Source organism: Lagenorhynchus albirostris, chromosome 14, assembly GCF_949774975.1.
Source record: "Lagenorhynchus albirostris chromosome 14, mLagAlb1.1, whole genome shotgun sequence".
Lineage (NCBI taxonomy): Eukaryota > Metazoa > Chordata > Mammalia > Artiodactyla > Delphinidae > Lagenorhynchus > Lagenorhynchus albirostris.
The window spans coordinates 1,070,188-1,089,776 of NC_083108.1; the positions used below are offsets into that span (position 1 = coordinate 1,070,188).

General features: G+C 40.6%; 1 protein-coding gene across 7 annotated transcripts in view; it reads right to left on the reverse strand.

The window, feature by feature from the left end:
- ATP9B (ATPase phospholipid transporting 9B (putative)) overlaps positions 1–19,589 on the reverse strand; it is a 224,170-nt gene that overhangs the window by 167,077 nt on the left and 37,504 nt on the right. For 5 of the 7 annotated variants that reach the window (XM_060121781.1, XM_060121783.1, XM_060121786.1 and 2 more), the window contains one exon: positions 4,448–4,506. The exons of the other annotated variants lie outside the window; for them this stretch is intronic. In XM_060121781.1, coding sequence (XP_059977764.1) covers positions 4,448–4,506 — 59 coding nt within the window. The remainder of the gene's footprint in view (positions 1–4,447; positions 4,507–19,589) is intronic. 7 annotated transcript variants of the gene reach the window in all.

The window sequence follows — 19,589 nt, forward strand, 5'->3', positions numbered from 1 at the left end:
CTCCGGAGGAGTTGTTCCACGCGTAGATGTATTTCTGGTGTATCTGTGGAGAGGAAGGTGATCTCCGCGTCTTACTCTTCCGCCATCTTCCCGGAAGTCATATACTCAGTTTTTTAACAGACTGTCTAATGATTTTCCAGAATAGCTGTAACATTTGATATCCCCACATGAATTGCATGTGATCCACTGTCTTCATGTCACTGCCAGCATTTGTGCTGTCATCAGTTTTCATTGTAGTCATTCTGCTATATGTGTAGTGATATTTCACTGTATTTTCATTTGCATTTCCAGATAACTAATGATGTTGAATAACGTTTCATATGCTTATTTTCTATCTGTATGTCTTCTTTGGCTAAATGGGGTTTTTTTTGCCCATTTTCTAATTTGATTTTTTTTTTTACTGTTGAGTATTTAGCATTTTTACATATTCTAGATACAAATCTTTGTGGATATATGGTTTACAAATACTTTCTCCCAGTCTGTTTTTCCACCATATTCACATGTTCTTTCACAAAGCACAAATTTTTAATTTTAATGATGCAATCTCAATTTCACCCTTATGTGCATTGTGCTTTTGCTGTCAAGTCTAAAAACTATTTTCCTACCCTAGATTCTGAATATTTTCTCCTGTTTTATTCTAAAAGTTTTACAGTTTTACATTATATATTTAAGTCCCTGGTCCACTTCGATTTAATATCTATCTAAGGTGTGACATTTAGATTATGGTTCATTTTTTACCCAAGGATGTCCACTAGTTCCAGCCTGTTTTGTTGAAAGGCTATCCATCCTCCATTTTAATTGCTTTTGCACTTTGTCAAAAATCACTTGAGCATATTTGGGTGGGTCTATTTCTGGGTTCTCCATTGATGTTTCATTATCTTTGTTTCTACCCCTCTTCTGCCCTATGTTAATATAGTAGGAAGTATGCCTTAACATTAGGAGAGTGACTCTTTTCACTTTATTCTCCTTGTCAAGGTTGTTTTTGCCATGTTAGGGCCTGTGCCTTGCCAAATCAGTTTTAGAAAAATCTTATTTTGTCTTTAAAACCAAAACAAATGAACGAAGAAAAAACCTTGCTGAGATTTTGATACATACATCTGTGTAAGAATTCAGTTACTGTTCAGGTTTCCTTATTAAGCTGGGAGATAATCTTTGGAATTTCTTGCTTCACCTTGCATGCATAAAGGATCATCTGACCTTGACTCTGAACGGTCCTACCCTCCCAATTTCCACATACATGTCAAACACATACTTCTCCTAGGCTGAATTTGAAACTGGAGAACTAGGAGTTTAAACCTAGACGCAGTGAACACTGAAGGCCGCATCATCCTCTTTCCAGTTTCTGTCCCAGGCTGCTGCTCTCCCATGTTCTACGGCTACTGACATCTATAACACTGAGCCAAAGCTGATTAGCATTATTTCTTTAAATACCCATAAAATGAATATCGATGTACTAATTTTAATTCCATGTTAAGATAAAAAATTACAACTATCCTATAACATAAAAGCCACCATGGAAATATCCAAACATTAATTTATAAATAGGAATATGGTCAAATAAAAGAGAAATATGGGCTTCCCTGGTGGCACAGTGGTTGAGAGTCCGCCTGCCAAGGCAGGGGACACGGGTTCATGCCCTGGTCCAGCAAGATCCCACATGCTGCGGAGTGGCTGGGCCCGTGAGCTATGGCCGCTGAGCCTGCGCGTTCAGAGCCTGTGCTCTGCAACGGGAGATGCCACAATTGTGAGAGGCCCGCGTACCGCAAAAAAGAAAAAAAAAAGTAGAAGGACAAAGCCATTTGCTGCCAGATCTCTGCTATTTCCTTATGATGATTATATCAACTGGCAAGAAAAAAACCTTTTATCACTACAAAAATCACAAAATTGGTTTGACAAATACCATGAACCTACTACTAAAAATTTATCATTTCCCAGTAGTTACTGGAAACTATGTTATCAAACTTCAGAATACTCAATGTTTTCCAGGGAATTGAAATATATGAAAATGAAAGTACAATTGGCAATATAAAGCCTGAATGAGGCAGGTGGTGCCGCCCTAGGCTGTGGCAGCAGTGCTTCCTGAAGGCTGGCGAGAACAGTCAGAAGCCTTCCCTCTGGCTCTGCCACCAAACCTTTACATTTCAGAGTAGCGCAGGGTACCACACACATGCTCACATACATGTAACACTGGTGCGCCATCCACAACGTGCTATCCACTGGACACTGAAATAACAAACAAACACAAAATAACAAACAAACAAACAAACAAAGCTGATGTGGTGCAGCTCCACATCAAACGGAAACCTTTACCTGGATGTCTACAGAGGCCTATGTCCCTCACCAATCTTTCTTACTGATGGAGAAGACACCTGTGAGGCCAGAGAGACACTGAAGAGGAACACCCAGACACAGATGTAGATCTCTCTTTCACATCTACCTGTATGACCAATGAGATGGCCAAGAAGGGTGCACCTGTTACTCAGTAAAAATGGGAGGACTGAGGGAAAACAGGAAGGTGAGTGTACTGCTACATCAAACTAAACAGCAAAGGTAAGGGAAAAAAAGGGTAAATAGGAAAGTGAAGGAGGAAATAAGAGATGAAAGAATGAAAAGGCCAAACAGTACTCACCTGATTCACAAAGAGAGATTCTATCCTAACCTTCAACACAACAAACACAAGATATGCCCCTAAAAGTCAAGAGGAAAACAAAGTGTTGGGCATCACTCTGGAGTCCAGGTCTCGGAGACCGTGCAACCCTCCTGCTAGCACTCACACTCTCTCTTCCCCTCCTGCTGGCAGGCCGGTGGTGGGCTGCCCGGTGAGAGGCCCATGTGTCCAGGAATGAGCGTGGCCACAGGCCTAAAGCTCGTACAACTGAGGCCCTGCGTCCAAAGAGGCACCAAGCCCTGCCAACAACCCCAAGAGTGAGACTGGCATCAGCTCCGCCCCCGTGGGACTCGGAGGCGATGGCCACTGCGCTGACACCTTGACACAACTTGACTGAGAGCCTTAAGGGGGACCCAGAGCCAGGAGATGCAGCTAGGCTGCATCCAGATGCCTGACCACAGAAACCTGAGAAAACAAAGGTTGCTGTTTCCTAAAAATTGCATCAAAATTTATATGACTAACATACGGCTCAGCCATCCCTCTTGTCAGCATTTATCCTACAGAGTCCTGCAAGGATGTGTGTACCAGAATGTTCATTACAGCACTTCTCACAGCAGAAAAGAGAAACCATCCAAAATCTAACAATGGATCAAAAGTTAGTAACTTACAGTATCCATATAACTGAATACTACGTAAATAAGCTGCAAATCAGTATGTTTAATTTTCTCCTTTCCGTAAAATCCGACAAAGCCAGCCCAAAGCGTTCTCTGCGTACAGATTTTTACTGCAATGAGATGAAGACCGCTTTCCTCCTGAGGAGAAGGCTCTCACTCAACCTCCCCACGGGCGGCTCAGGATGGGTATGTTCCCATGGGTCCCCATGTGGCTATCAGCTGGTACCAGCGGCTCACACTCCTCTGTAAGAGGCCTTATGAAAACCTCTCATTCTATATTTTTTTAAATGTTGTTCTAGAGCCTTAAAAAAGGAAAAACAAAAAGACTATGCCCTCAGTCACTGTTACTCAGGAAGGCTGTGCGGGCAGAAACGCTTCTCCGCAAAGGCAGACAACCCAGGCCTCCAGACTCCGGGCCAGTAGCGGCCTGCCAACAGCCACGTCTGACCACTGTGGGGTTTTTAAAATGGCTTCTTCCTACATTGACCTAAACTTTTTCTTTCTAATCCTCTTGTTTCCATTTACCTTTCCCTCATTAAGTTGTTTTTTTTGTTTGTTTGTTTGGGGTTTTTTTGCAGTACGCGGGCCTCTCACTGTTGTGGCCTCTCCCGTTACGGAGCACAGGCTCCGGACGCGCAGGCTCAGCGGCCACGGCTCACTGGCCCAGCCGCTCCGCGGCATGTGGGATCTTCCCGGACTGGGGCACGAACCCGTGTCCCCTGCATCGGCAGGCGGACTCTCAACCACTGCGCCACCAGCGAAGCCCCCTCGTTAAGTTTTTAAGCCATAAGAATTAATATCCAATAATTACATATATATCTGTCTATAAAAAGAAGCTCTAGAAACTGAAACATTATAAATAGGTTCTAACTAATATAATTCTTTGGTCAAAAGATATAATTCTGATAATGCAACAATAAACAGTTAACATGTCTTATTTTAGACAAAATATGACTACCTACACACACTGAAACGTACTTTAGCAAAACAGACTACACAGAAACCTGTATTTTTTTCTTCACATATATCAAACCTTACACAAAGATGTTAAGATTTAAAATACATGTCTCAAACAATTTCCTTCAGATTCAAAAGTTACTTGCAATCAGGCTAAATGTTCATAACTGGCATATACATGTCTAAAAGATATTAAAAATGCATCAACCTTTTCCACTATGATGAGGTCTCCAACTTGTATGTCTGAACTCTTAACTTGCACTTTACCTTAAAAGAAAGAAGAAGTATAATCAACTCAAGGAAATAATAGCACATCAGAGTTAAACTTTCAGTTGATAAATAATACTTTAGAAATAACTTTGGGAGAAAAAAATAACACTTTAGAAATTTATCTATACTTATACTTTCAAAATAAATTTATTTCAGATAGACACAGTCGCTGAAAATTTACTTCTCCTAGTGAACTCCCAAATACAATTAACTATCCCCCAATAAAAGACGTGCGAGAGTGGGGAAGAGGATTCCATCTGGAAAGTTCTTCCCACATCTGCCATTATTTCAGGTCTGAGTCAAGTTACGGATGATCAAAAATATCACTAAATAAAATAATTTGATGACTGAAGCTGAGTAACATGTAGATGTAAATTCCTTACATTAATGTTTGGAGGCACTGATTGGCACATAACTGACAGAAAAAAGAAACGAAGAAAATTACATGTAAAACCACCCTCCACTAGTAGCTTTACAGACACTGGTCAGGACTGAAAACTAAGGTCTAGAGATTTACACAAAATGTGATGCTTCCACATGGTATACTGTGTTCTTAAACTGTCTTAAACTTAAACTTAAACTTAAACTGTCTTAAACTTAAACTTAAAATTCTTAAACTGTCTCTCTAGTATCTAGTGCACTGTAATCATTTACAAAATCTAACACACAACATCTACATCATGTTAGTGCCACAGAGAGGAGGTGAGAAGCTGGCGTGGACAATGGGAGACACCGTCCTGAAGCAGCAACAAGACTTGGGTCAGTTCTCGCTCCCTGTGTCTCCTCCCTCCCTGCCTCCCTTCGCCCCTCTGTTTCTCTCCCTCCTTCCCTCTCTCCCCACCTCCCTATCTTGGTCTCCCTCCCTCCGTCCATCTCCCTTTTGAAACCAGCAACAGCCTTATGGATCTGCCTTTACATTTTTGTAACTACTGTTTTGACATGGGAAAAGGTCCACTTCTTTTACATTCAGTTTATTCTGAAAGCTCACAGAACAAGAGCTAAGTTCATATTACATTATCAAATACTAACATTACCAGTCATTACACTGACTTTTAGACCAATTCAACTTATTATAAAGCCTTATTTCCTAAATACCTCTTAAAGCAGCTGAGTTTCAATAGAACCATACCAGTTCCTAACAATTTGTTTTGAGGATATCAAAACGTTTTGTAAATATTATATTTTTGCTGTTATATTTTTCCATTTTCCTCAATTATACAATAAATACATAAGGGCTGGAGTAACTTTTCAGGGGGGAGATGAAGCTACTTTTTATTCATATTATAAAATAGCAAAGTTCTTTAGAATTGCATGTGAAGCAAATCTTACGATATTTTCATAAGTGATAAGTATACATCAATTAGTAGCCAAAAAACATACTTGCAAAAGAATGTCTACTTTAAATCTTTTTTTTCAGTTGGTCACTTCAAGCTTCAGGTCTGTACTCCCACTATTATGTTTTTTATAGCTAAGCATCAGGCAGTAAAGACATATTACTTATCTCATACTCCCTGAGTATTAACTCAGCAGAATTCCTGTCTTATCATTTAATTTTATTTTCTCTCCTACTCTCCAATCCACTTTTCCTTCCTTCTGCTTTTTTACATTTTAATAGACACATTTAAAAAAGAGAGAAAAAGAAATGGTTGCAGTCATAAGATGTAGTAAATAATTTTAAACTATTTTGAAACAAAGAAAACGCATCCTTTTTTGACTCCTTAATCAAGACCTTACATTTCTGAGAGATTTATTATTCTCTCACATGGTAATAGACACAATTTATATTTAATAGCCTTTAATTTTTAAGGCATTAATTGTGATCACTATTCATTTCTATGGAACTTACTAGCAATTACATGTTTAAGTAAAACAGTTTATGGTAAAACGCACTGTTGAAAGTTCTCAACTCTTACACAATATTACAACACGAACAAAATACGAGAAGGCTAAACACAGCACAGTGTCAAATCAGTATGATAATCTGCCTCACTTATCTGTTCAAAGTATACATGTCTAAATTTTGAAGAATTGGTCAAATTGTTCAACAGTTCTGAATTCTCTAATAATTCTGATCTTGTGTTCAAGGGACTGCCTGCACTTCCTTTACAGCCTTTGTCACATGAACTCACGGACTTCTTCTCTGTTCTCTTTCCCAAAGAACAGCGAAGGCATCGGACAGAAAAGATGGAGGAAAGCCACCCACTCCCCATGCACCTGTCCAGCACTGACAGCCCAGCATCATGACCTTCCGCAGCCTAATCTGCAGAGTCCACGCCTCCACTAACGGTTTGATTTCTGGCCACCCTTTGTGAGCTGAACGGATAGCTGATCTTAGCTAGCAACATACTAATATCAGAGTTGGAAGAGACTGGTAACAAGAGATATTCCTTAAGTTTTACAGGTCACAGCACATAGAAGACACACAACGGCCACCTGCTCTCACAAACCAATGGAACCATCAACAACACAAAGTGTTTATTGAATGAGCATTTAAAACTTAGTAACTTCAGAGCTCCATTTGATAGAAGCAAGTTCTAAATAGAGTAACAAAGATACTTCAATGTGTACAGCAGTATTTAAACCTAATGACAGTTTTCCTTAAAAATATCCTACTCCATTTACTGTCAAGTACATACTCAGGAAGTCGTACCTTACCAGCCTTTTTCTTTTGATGAAACAGTGAATAGTGACTATTACCAAGTAAGGTAACAGCAGTCCTTTCCTCTCTCTAAACTACTGCAGGTAAATCCTTCCATTAAATCCTTCTTCTAGCAATAAACGTTCCCTGCCACTATGCCTCAACAGTATGATGGCTTATGTGTGCCTTATCACGGGAGGCAAGCATTTAGCTCACTTGCCCCATGAACCAAGTTTTATTGGCTCCTCCGAAGAGAGATCAAAAATCACTCCAAGAGCCACTCTTCTTCCTGCAGAGTGTCTAACCACGTGCCCTGTCTACCACTCTCATTGCCACTCATCAGCATCACCTGTAGAAACAAGACACAACTAAATGGTCGCCACTGTTATTATTTTCTGAATTCAGCATAATTCCAAACGAACTAGTTGAAAAATTAAGGATTATGTTCATCCTCACCCCAAACCCTCCATTACTGGACAATTACTTAGAAGATAATCAAATTTGCAGCATGTATACACATTCTTCACAGCTGATCTCAAATTGACTTTCCGGCTTTACCTACTATTTCCCTTTGCTCCTGCTCTATGTTAGTCTGGCACCTTATCCGACAACCGTGTAAGGCCCTTGCTTATTCTTACAGGTTCTCTGCACTTGCTGCTCCTTTTGACTGAAATCCCTCCCTCCCCAGACCTCCTTAATTGCACAGCAAATATAACCCCATGAAGCCTTCTGTAACCTGTATAAGCATCAGCAGGATTTTATACACACTGCTACACAATGTGCTTAAAATGCTATAATGCTATAAATATTCAAACACCTGAGTGTCTACCAAATTTCAGATCCTGTGCACTTTTAGGACATTTAGTTTGTTCTTCGCAAATGCATATCCAAACTTAACCCATTTTAAAAGAACAGGAGTTGATAACCATTCTACCCCTAATCAGTTAAAATGGGTCAAATGCCGGAATGGATTAAAGAGAGCATAACCATAAACACCACATCTAACTAGACACAGACATTACCAAATAAGGATGAAAAGGTATTAATTACTTATTTCCCAACAAAACACACACAAGGAGATAAGGGTGACAAATAATTAAGCAACTTTTTTAAAAAGCACTTGATCGCATATAAGGAGCCCTCTAGAAGGTCACTTCGGATTAACACATATTGCTTCCTGGGCAGACCACCACCCGTGAAATTGGCAAGTTATTGGGCTTGTCTTCATTATTTGGGTGGGAATGGCATTCTCCCCCAACTCTCTCACCATTTGAAGTGGGTGTGGAGGTAGGAGCCTAACTCCAGATTATGAAGCAAAGTGGGTAGTTGGGAAATAAGTTTTATACTATACTATATTATATCACATCATATTATATTAAGAGAGAGACCTATACTCTGAAAAAAACCCAAAATATTGCTGAGAGAAATTTTAAAACACCTAAATAAAGGAAGAGATATACCTCATTCATGGATCAGAAGACTTAATACTATTAAAAAGTCAATTCTCCCCCAAATTTATCTATAGATTCAATGCAATCCCAATCAAAATCCCAGCAGGCTTTTTATTTTCTTTTTTTGTGGTACGCGGGCCTCTCACTGTTGTGGCCTCTCCCATTGCGGAGCACAGGCTCTGGACGCGCAAGCTCAGTGGCCATGGCTCACGGGCCCAGCCGCTCCGCGGCATGTGGGATCTTCCCGGACCGGGGCACGAACCCGTGTCCCCTGCGTTGGCAGGCGGACTCTCAACCACTGCGCCACCAGGGAAGCCCTCAGCAGGCTTTTTTTTTAATAAAAATTAACAAACTGATTCTAAAAGTCACATGGAGGGACTTCCCTCGTGGCACAGTGGCTAAGAGTCTGCCTGCCCTGCCGGTGCAGGGGACACAGGTTCGAGCCCTGGTCCCGGAAGACCCTGCATGCTGCGGAGCAACTAAGCCCGTGCGCCACGACTACTGAGCCTGCGCTCTGGGGCCCGCGAGCCACAGCTACTGAGCCCATATGCCACAACTACTGAAGCCCGCACGCCTAGAGCCCATGCTCCACAACAGGAGAGGCCACCGCAATGGAAAGCCTGCGCACCACAGTAAGGAGTAGCCGCCGCTCACCGCAACTAGAGAAAGCCCACATGTGGCAACAAAGACCCAACGTAGCCAAAAATAATAAATAAATAAATAAATAAATTTATAAAAGTCACATGGAAATACAAAGGATCTAGTCTAGCCAAAACAACTCTAAAAAGGAAAAACAAACTTGGAGGGCAAACGCTACTGCTTTCAAGAATTATTATGAAACAACAGTAATCAAAAGACCACTGTTTTAGCATAAAAGAGACAAATAGATCAACAGAGTGAAGAGAGAGTCTAGAAATAAACCCACACATGAAAGACAACTAATTGTTGACAGAAGTGTAAGCCAATGTGGTGGTAAAGGGATCACTTTTTCAAAAACTGGTGCTAGAAACAACAACACGCACACCTTGTACCAATACAAAACTTTACTCAAAAGACCTGTCATATAATGCAAATCCTAAAACTAAAAAACCTCTAGAAGAAGAAACATCAGAGAAATAAATGTAACAGAAAATCTTTGTGAACTTGAGTTTAGGCAAAGAGTTCTCAGATAGGACACCAAAAGCACAATCATAAAAGAAAAAACTGATACACTGGACTTCATCAACTAGAATATCAAAGGGGCAAGGAACAGCACAAAGGTGTAAGATCAATGAACTGGCGGTTGAAAAATAGCCGGAAGAAGGTGCAAGAGGGAATAAGCTACAAAGATAGGAAGGACTCTAATTCCAGGTCAAGTGGCCCCAAGATTACGGGAGAAAAATAGCAAACATTTAGGAGAGTTGCAGGGGAAGCAGGACCCTCACAGAAGAGCCACATTTTAATGAAAGCAAGAAGGCACATTCAGAGGAGCCTGATGATGGAAAGGTTCAGGTGATGAAGAAACCAGAATTCCAAAGCCACAGTGAAAAAAGGGCAATGCTAAGAATGAAGATGTACAGAATCTTGTGGTGATTAAAACGCAGAAGATGATGAGTGATTTTAAAGTCTGAGACACGAACCAAGATGAAGGTCCCGTGAGGCTAGTCCTGCGGTACACAGGCCAAGACTGCGCTCAGGCTGAGAGGCCCGGGGAGCCCAGGACCCCATCTTGACCCCGGCTGAAGCTGGGCAGGGCACAGGCTTCCCCTTGACCTCGGCTGACGAAGTTGAGGGTGCCAGAGGAAGTCAGGATTAACTCAAGGGCACGTGGACACCCTTCCCCCGGTACAGGCCAGGGACATAAGTGGGAACAAAATGGGTAGCTTATATTCTAGCAATATTAAGTAAGGCAGAGTGAAATAAAATATAACAACAAATGGACTGTATAATTACAGCCTAGGAAATAAGAAAAAAAAAAAAGAAATACTACAGCCTGGGGGTAAGAATTATAAAGCATCTTGCCAAAAGTAACCAATTTTTACTCTTAAACATTTACTAGCAATAACCAAGGTATTATTTAATAACATTCCTAAGCAACAACAAAAAAATTAAGATGCTCAAATTAAACACAATCAATTCTTTTTCCTCTACTATCAGTAAAAAAAGAGCTGGAATAGCTTTGGGAGGAATACTGGAATAATGAAATACTACATTACCATAAGAAATATTTAAAGATAAAACACTGAATGTTATTCACCGGATAAACTATATTAGCCTCTCACTGGCTAAGGGAGTCCAAGCTATCTATGCAAGTTGCCAAGGGAGACTCCAGGGGCTGTCAGAGGAGGCTATCAGGCAGGCTTTACAGCCAGCCAGTGCACGTGCTTTTGCCTAAAGCTATATGCAGAACCTAACACTGAAATAAGTATCAACAGTAATTCACTGCATTCACCAGATAAAAGATTTTGCAGAAAATCACAACAGTTTGAAAATTTTAATAAGTATCTCAAACGTTAGATATTTTACCAACTAACAGATACAAATAGAAATTATATGGTATCAATAAAGAGAGGACACACTCCAAAGTGTTCATTAAGCCCTTTGCTGTTTGCATAAAAGAAATTTCTAACCTTTGTTTCCTATAGTTACATAGGCTTCTTAAATATCTATCAAAGGTGAAGATACAAAATATTGTTAATATGAATGGTTCGTAATTAACAAGTTCTAAGACTCTCAATCACTAAAATCAGAAACAGTACAAAAAAAGCAGTCTCCCTCTACCATGGACTCACCCCATGGACAAACCCCAAGTGTCCTACCTGAGTGTGTACGGTCATGTTACTATGGAGAGAGATGTGAGCAAACCCAGGTCAAGACAGTCCCTGGTCTCTCTTTTCCTCTAACGTTTACATAACCCACATGACAGTGGTTTACTTCTCAATCCACCTAAGTGTGGAGACTTGGAGACAGTGAAGAAATCCACAGATGGAGGTGGCAAGACAGCTGTGAGGATGCTGGAGGGCCAGGGGCCACTGGCCTAAGTCACGAGCAGACAGAAAGTTCCCCAGGACTCTTATATTTAGAGAGTTTCATGCTTCTCAGAGAACACAAGAAAAAAATGAAAATAACTGGTGGAGGGAGAGGAGGAGGGAGGAACGGAGAGGTTTCCCAAGATACCAGAATGTACTGTAAAGGAACATTTAAAACTGGTATGAGACTGGCATGGAAATTTGGATGAATCAGTGGAAGAGCACAGAAACTAGAGGAAAGGACCAAAACAAATCTAACATATTTCTCAAAGATCTGAGAGAAGTTAGTAACTTGAATAACTGGTTTTAAAGTAACTAACTGACCATTTGAGAAAAAAAAAGTCAGATCCCTTCTCCATACAATACATACTTTTACACGTAAAACTGCAAATGGGGTAAAAATTCAAGTACAGGGCTTCCCTGGTGGCGCAGTGGTTGAGAGTCCACCTGCCGATGAAGGGGACACGGGTTCATGCCCCGGTCCGGGAAGATCCCACATGCCGCGGAGTGGCTGGGCCCGTGAGCCATGGCCACTGAGCCTGCGTGTCCGGAGCCTGTGCTCCACAACGGGAGAGGCCGCAACAGTGAGAGGCCCATATACCGCAAAAAATAATAATAATAATAAATAAATAAATAAATTCAAGTACAAAAAATGAAAACACAGAAATACTGTAAGGAAATTAAAATAGTCACTTAGGGGCTTCCCTGGTGGTGCAGTGGTTGAGAATCCGCCTGCCAATGCAGGAGACACAGGTTCAATCCCTGGTCGGGGAAGATCCCACATGCCACAGAGCAACTAAGCCCATGCGCCACAACTAGTGACCCTGTGCTCCAGAGCCCGCGAGCCACAACTACTGAGCCCACGTGCCGCAACTACTGAAGCCCGCGCACCTAGAACCCGTGCTCCACAATGAGAGAAGCCACCGCAATGAGAAGCCCACGCACTGCAACAAAGAGTAGACCCGCTCGCCACAACTAGAGAAAGCCTGTGCACAGCAACGAAGACCCAACACAGCCATAACTAAATAAATAAAATAAATATTTTTTTAATTAAAAGAAATAAAATAGTCACTTATAATATATTGGTATTGAATGGACTTCCTATGATGGAGGTAAAAACCACAAAGGAAAAGGATCAGAAGATATGCCTACATGAAAAATATAAATTTATCTACATCTTAAAAAAAATGAAAAAATTAATCAAGCAAGATAAAAGTATTTCCCACATGTGATAAATTTATCTTAGTAGAGAAATTATGAGATAAAGATGAACATAGGAACAACGGCGGAATAAACTTCCATAAAGGATAAGAAACAAACAGTGAAGTGCTAAAAGATAAATAACAAGAAAACACAATGAGAGCATTTTTCACCAAACTGGAAATTTAAAAAAACGTGTGGCTGGGAGTTCAGTCATTAAAGGTAATCAGCAGTCATTAAAGGTAACTACTGATGCCAGTCACTAGAGGGAAGCAGAGGATGCTACCAGCATCCAGACATACACGAAACGCCCGTCTGTGTGAGAAGGTACCCTGTGTAAGCAAGTATTTTTTAAAGTTATGTTTCATGGGTTCCAGGCCCTAATCTCCAAACAATGCAATAAAAAATGTTAAACACTTAATATCATGAAGAAATGAATTCATACAGGTCCTCTTAGGGTGACCTAAGAAAAGATACCAGTTATGCAGATAATGAGTATGTACATCCACTCTTGCCTATCTATCCAGTCCTGAGGATACGTGTCCACCATGATACAGCCACAGAGAACCAAACAAATGAGGGAGCGTATGTAAAGTGTTTGTGCCTGACATATAGTAATGGATTGATAAATGTTACTTAGAGTAAAAATGCAATAGTGTATGCTGAATATTCTGGAATGAGCATTGGAAGAGGGTATTTTAAAATGCTGCTCAGATCACAGACAAGAAAGATGACTTAGTGAAAGCGACATATTGCATAGACAATATGTAAAAGGCACTAACGAGGGATTTTAAAATCTCTTGATTTTCAAGGAATGATTATTACTGACAAATGGAGTCAATTTCACTAAAAGATGGCAAAATTTCATTCGACATTCCATAAAAATCTTTTTAACGTAAAAAAAACAGAGTAAGAATGTTAACAAGTGTGGGACAACACAGTGTTGATAATATGAATCAAAGATGCTAAAATACACAGGAATAAAGAATTTCTATACTCCACACAGATAAGCTTCCTTTTTGGCAAGGAAACTGGACCACAAGAGACATGTAAATATGCAAATGTTCTCTCTCACATTCTCTCAAACACACACACACACACACACACACACGAATACGCAAACACAAGTACTTTACATAAGGCTCAAGTCACAGACATTTTTCTCTCTCTCCTATGTCTGAATACTTGAAAACATGTTAAACGACAAAACGCCAGAACTAGTAAAAGAAATAACTAAGGGACTTCCCTGGTGGTGCACTGGTTAAGAATCCGCCTGCCAATGCAGGGGACACAGGTTCGATCCCTGGTCCAGGAAGATCCCACATGCCGCGGAGCAAATAAGCCCGTGCACCACAACTACTGAGCCTGCGCTCTAGAGCCCACGAGCCACTACTGAAGCCTGCGAGCCTAGAGCCTGTGCTCCACAACAAGAGAAGCCACCACAATGAGAAGCCCCCGCTCGCCCACCGCAACTAGAGAAAGCCCGCGTGCAGCAACGAAGACCCAATGCAGCCAAAAATAAATAAATAAAAATAAATAAATTTATTAAAAAATAAAAAAGAAATAACTAAGATATACTGGAAAACAATCATCACGAGCTGTATGAAGGACCCAACAGCACAAAATTAATTCAAGTTTCATTTCTAAATATCAAGTTCCATGTTAGCTTTAGGTTTAAATTTGGGAAATACACTAATAGTGGTTGACATAACTTAGCCCTGCTGAGATCTGGCAGCTGATGAAAACACAAATAAAAGAAGACTTCTGAATTGATCCTATCTGCTAGAATACTGACTGCATGAGCTCTTTAAAAAGCTTAGTTCAGGACTTATCCATATTTGAATCTCATCAAGTTATCACGGTACCCAACACACAGTGGGTACTTAGTAAATATCTGTGGAAATGAATTGTGAACTAGCCATCTGGATGATTACAAACAAGGTACACAATCTATACATGACTCCCTAGCAACAAGGGAAAAAAACAGCATTGTCTCCAAGAAGCCAAAAGTAGAATGGCCACACAATTCCAACTCTTCGCAAAAGCTGCCAGGAAGTAGGAAAATCTACGTTATTTTCTCTTCCTTGCCTCTGCCTCTGGTGCTGTTCACTAGGAGACAATGAATAGAAGTAGTCATAAAGAGAAAGGAAGGAAGCTAGCAGCAACAGGTATGGAAAATTCCCATGCAAGAAAAGCAGCTTATCAGGCAATGAAATAAAGGGCAAACTAAAAATCATTCGGTGCTCACTAAGGTCATATGCCAGAGTTAAAATATTCTCTGCTTCCAAACACAGCACCTTCAAGTCGTTAGCATATTTAACAGTGGAAGTAGCTTTCCTTTTCAAAAGAAAAAAATAACAACACAGAACATTTTCTCAATGTATTTCTACAAGAATGTGCTTCAGAACTCTAAATATAAAAAGTTCACATGCTGTAAAATGATACAACAAACTACAATAAATCACAGAAAGAAATCAATGCCATTCCAAAAATAAATTTTAAACTATACTCAATAATAAGCATACACATGCACTTTCTATATACTAAGTTTTACTTATCAGTCATTTACATCAGAATAACCAGCCACAAAGCAATGTGCCACAGCCGAAAGAACACTGAATTTGAGGTCAGAGGGTCCAGGTTCAAATACGAACTCTGCCAAGAAGGATGGCAACTTTGGGCAAATTATTCAGCATGAGTTTCAGGCTTCTCATTGTCACTGGAGACCACACCAGCCACCCCTGGGCGGTGGTTATGTGAATGAGCACAGGGAAAGTGCTCTGACACACACGGAAGTCCAAAAGAGCAGCTGTCGCTACCGACATCTATCTACATGGGAAATGTCCATTTCTCAGATCACAGGCAATGAGGACCGATTTTTTTAAAAAACGTGAATTTTCACTTGCATTTGAAATGAAACCACTGAAATTGTTTTTAGAGTATTTTGAATTCAAATATTACAGAATTGTAAAAGACATACACCAGTCTGTCTTCCTCATCATTTTATACTATTTTAGGTGAAAATGACATAAAGTCAGCCACTTTAAGGTAAATGATTCGCGGCACTTAGTACATTCACAGTATTGTGCAACCAACTCTATCAAGTTCCAAAACGCGTTCATCACCACAAAAGAACCTCATACCCATTAAGCAGCTGCCAGTTCCCTACTCCCCCAGGCCACGGCAACCACAATCTGCGTTCTTCATCTATTAACTTACCTCTTCTGCATATTTCAAAAGAATGACATCATACAATATATGACCTTTAGTGTCTGGCTTCTCTTACAAAGCATAGTATTTTCAGGGTTCATTCACATTCTATCATGTATCAGCATTTCAGTAATTGTTACAGCTAAATAATATCCCAATATCCCAATGTATGAAGAGACCATAATTTGTTTATCCATCCACCCACTGATGGACATCTGGACCGTCATCACCACCTTTTGGCAATTGTATACAGTGCAGTGATAACATGGGTATATGTGTATTTGTGTTTGAGTCCCTATTTTTAATTCTAAATTTATCTGGGAATATCTTAATTTCGCCTTCATTTTTGAGTGACAGTTTTACTAGCATAGAATTTTCTGTTGACGGTTTCTCCTTTCCCAATTTTAAAAACATCACCCCACTTCCCCCTGGCCTCTAAGGTTTCTGATGAGAAGTCTGCAGATGGCCCCTCACCTCACTGAGGACCCCCTGCATGTGCTAAGCCGCCTCTCTTGCCGTTTGCAGGGTGTGCTCTTGGTCCTGGGGTTTCAACTGTCTGATGGTAATGTGTCTTAGTGTGGATCTCTGCATTTATCCTTCTGGGGTTCAGTGCACTTCCTGAATGTGCAGATTTGCGTCTTTTCTCAAATTCGGGGAGTTAATGGCCATTATCCTTTCAAGTATTCTCTCTGTGTTCTCTCTCTCCTCTCCTTCTGAGATGCCCATCACGTGTACCTTAGTACACCTGATGCTACCCCACAAGTCTCTTAGGATCTGTTTATTTTTCTTCATTCTACTTCTTGCTCCTCAGACTGGATAATTTCAAGTGATCTAGGTTCAAGTTCACTGATTCTTTCTTCTGCCAGCTCAAATCTGCTACTGAAACTCTCTAGTGAGTTTCTCTCTTCATCTATTGTACTTTTCAGCACCAGAATTTCTTGCTTCTTTTTTTAAAACTTACATACCTTTACTGATATTCTCCATTTGTTAACATCTCATTCTGGTATCTTTTAGCAATTTGTCCATTGTTTGCCTTAGTTTCCTGAGCATATCTGAGGCGGATGACGTCGTGTTTGTCTAGTAAGTTCAATGTCTGGGCTTCCTCAGAGAAAGTTTTTGTTAATTTCTTCTGTGAATGGGCTACACTTTCTTTGCATGCTTTGTAATTTTTTGTGGGAAACTAGACATTTTGAGTATTATAATCTGGTAACCCAGGAAATGAGCTATCCCCCCCTCTTCTGGATTTGTTTTGCTGCTTGGTATATGCCATAGCCATGTATATTTAGTGACTTTTCTAAACTATTTTTGTGAAGCATGTATTCTTTGTCACATAAGGTGACAAAGAGGGGGGAGGGAAGGAGGGAGGGAAGACGACAGAAAGGAAGAACAGCCTCTTCCGCCTTTGCAGACTGTGGCTCTGTGCTGGGCACCCTGTCGCTTAGTCCGGCTGTTTACAGCTCTGCCTCAGCCTTCACTTCCGCCTGTCCTGAGCCTAGAAACTGGTCAGAAGCAAAAGACCTTCTCAGGCCTTTTCTGAGCTTGCATCCAGCTCTGGCCTTGAATGTAGCTTTCAAAATTCCCCGAGCAAACAGGGGCACTTTGGATTCTCTCGCATCTTTTCCTGCCTGGAAGTGACACTCTCGTGTGTGAACCCCAACTAATCTTTGCCCGGCGACTCCGGCTGTACCCGAGTCTGACACAAGGAGAAACGCCTGCAGCTTTTCAGCCTTCCTGCCCTGAACTCCAAGTTAGGTGAAAGACAGGCGAGTGAACTGGGTCAGTCCTTCAAGTAGCCCCCAGACAGGTTAGACAGACAGACACAAAGCTTTGCAAGCTCGTCCTGCTCTGTGCCCTCCAGGGCCGGGTCCAGAGCCCAGACTGGGAACATGGCTGCTGCTTGTCTTCCCGGCGGCTGCCATGACACGGAGTGGGTGGAGCAAAGGCAGGTGAAAATATTAAAAGGCTTTCCTACGATTTTTAGGAGGCCTTTTCCTGGATGCAACAATCACCTGGATGCTGTAAAGTTTGACTGTTTCCAGAGTTTTGACGAAGTTAGCTCTGCCACATTCTGCTTGATTTGTGGAGCTGCGTACTCTGTCATTTTTGCTGACATCACCACACCATTTATTTGTGAATGATACAATTAGTGCCCAGAAACAAATCTCTGCTCAGCCCAAATTCCACAATACAAAACAATTTAAAACATAAGCCAGGACCTATACTGTATTCCAAAATAGACAAACCAAAGTTACACCTAATTTACCTGGCCATTCTGAAGACTCTTTTCCCCAAAGCTAAAGCTTACCTTATTTTCTACAACACACCTTTCCTCTACCATGCCAATACTTTATGCATTAAAGCTTTTTAATAATTAATTTTTCAATTCAGTTGAGAAAGAACAGTCTTTTCAACAAATGATACTGGGGCAACTTGGTGTTCACAAGCAAAAGGATGAGAAGCCCCATCACATACAAAATACAAAATGAAAATGGGTCACAGACCTGAATGTAAGAGCTAAAACTATAAAACCCCTAGAAGAAAATACAGAAGTAAATCGTTGTAACTTTGGGTTGGCAAACTGTTCCTTAGATACAACCCCAAAACATAAGCGACAAAAAGAAAAAAACAGATGAACTCGGACTCATGAAAATTAAAAACTTTTGTGTATCAGGGGACACCATCAAGAAAGAAAAAATACAACCCACAGAATGAGACAATACAGTTCCAAATCACATATATCTAACATGGGACTTAAATCCAGAATATAGAAAGAACTCCTACAGCTCAACAATTAAAACAGATAACTCAGTTTAAAAGCAGGCAAAGAATGTGAATAAACATTTCTCCAGAGAAGATATACTAATGGCCAGAAAGCACATGAAAAGACATTTAACATCACTAGTCATTAGGGAAATGCAAACCAAAGCCACAGTGAGATACCACTTCACACCCACTAGGATGGCTACAAGTGTTGTTGAAGATGTGGAGAAACTGGAACCCTCTCACATTGCTGGTGGAAACGTAAAACGGTGCAGCCAATTACGAAAATAGTTTGGCAATTCCTCAAAAACATGGAATTACCGTGCAGTCCAGTAATTTCATGCCTAGGTATATATACAAAAGAAATAAAAACAATGTTCACACAAAACTTGTACACAAATGTTCACAGCAGCATTATTTATAATGGCCTAAAAGTGGAAACAACCCAAATGTCCATCCATATGATATATCATACAGTAGAATATCACCTGGCAACAAGACGCTAAGTACTGGTATGTGCTGCAACATGAATGCACCTTTAAAACATGATGCCAAGTGTCAGGAAACAGTGACAACAGGCCACACACTCCCTGACTCCATTTATATGAAATGTTTAGAACAGGCAAATCCATAGAGATAGAAAGTAGATAGAAAGTAGTTGCCTGGGGCTGGAGTGGGATAGGGAAGCGGCAAGAATGGGAAATGCCTGCTAATAGATATTCAGAGCTTCTTTCTAGAATGTTAAAAACGTTCTGAAATTAGATGGTGGTGACGGTTTCATAACTCTGTGACTATACCCAAAACTATTGAACT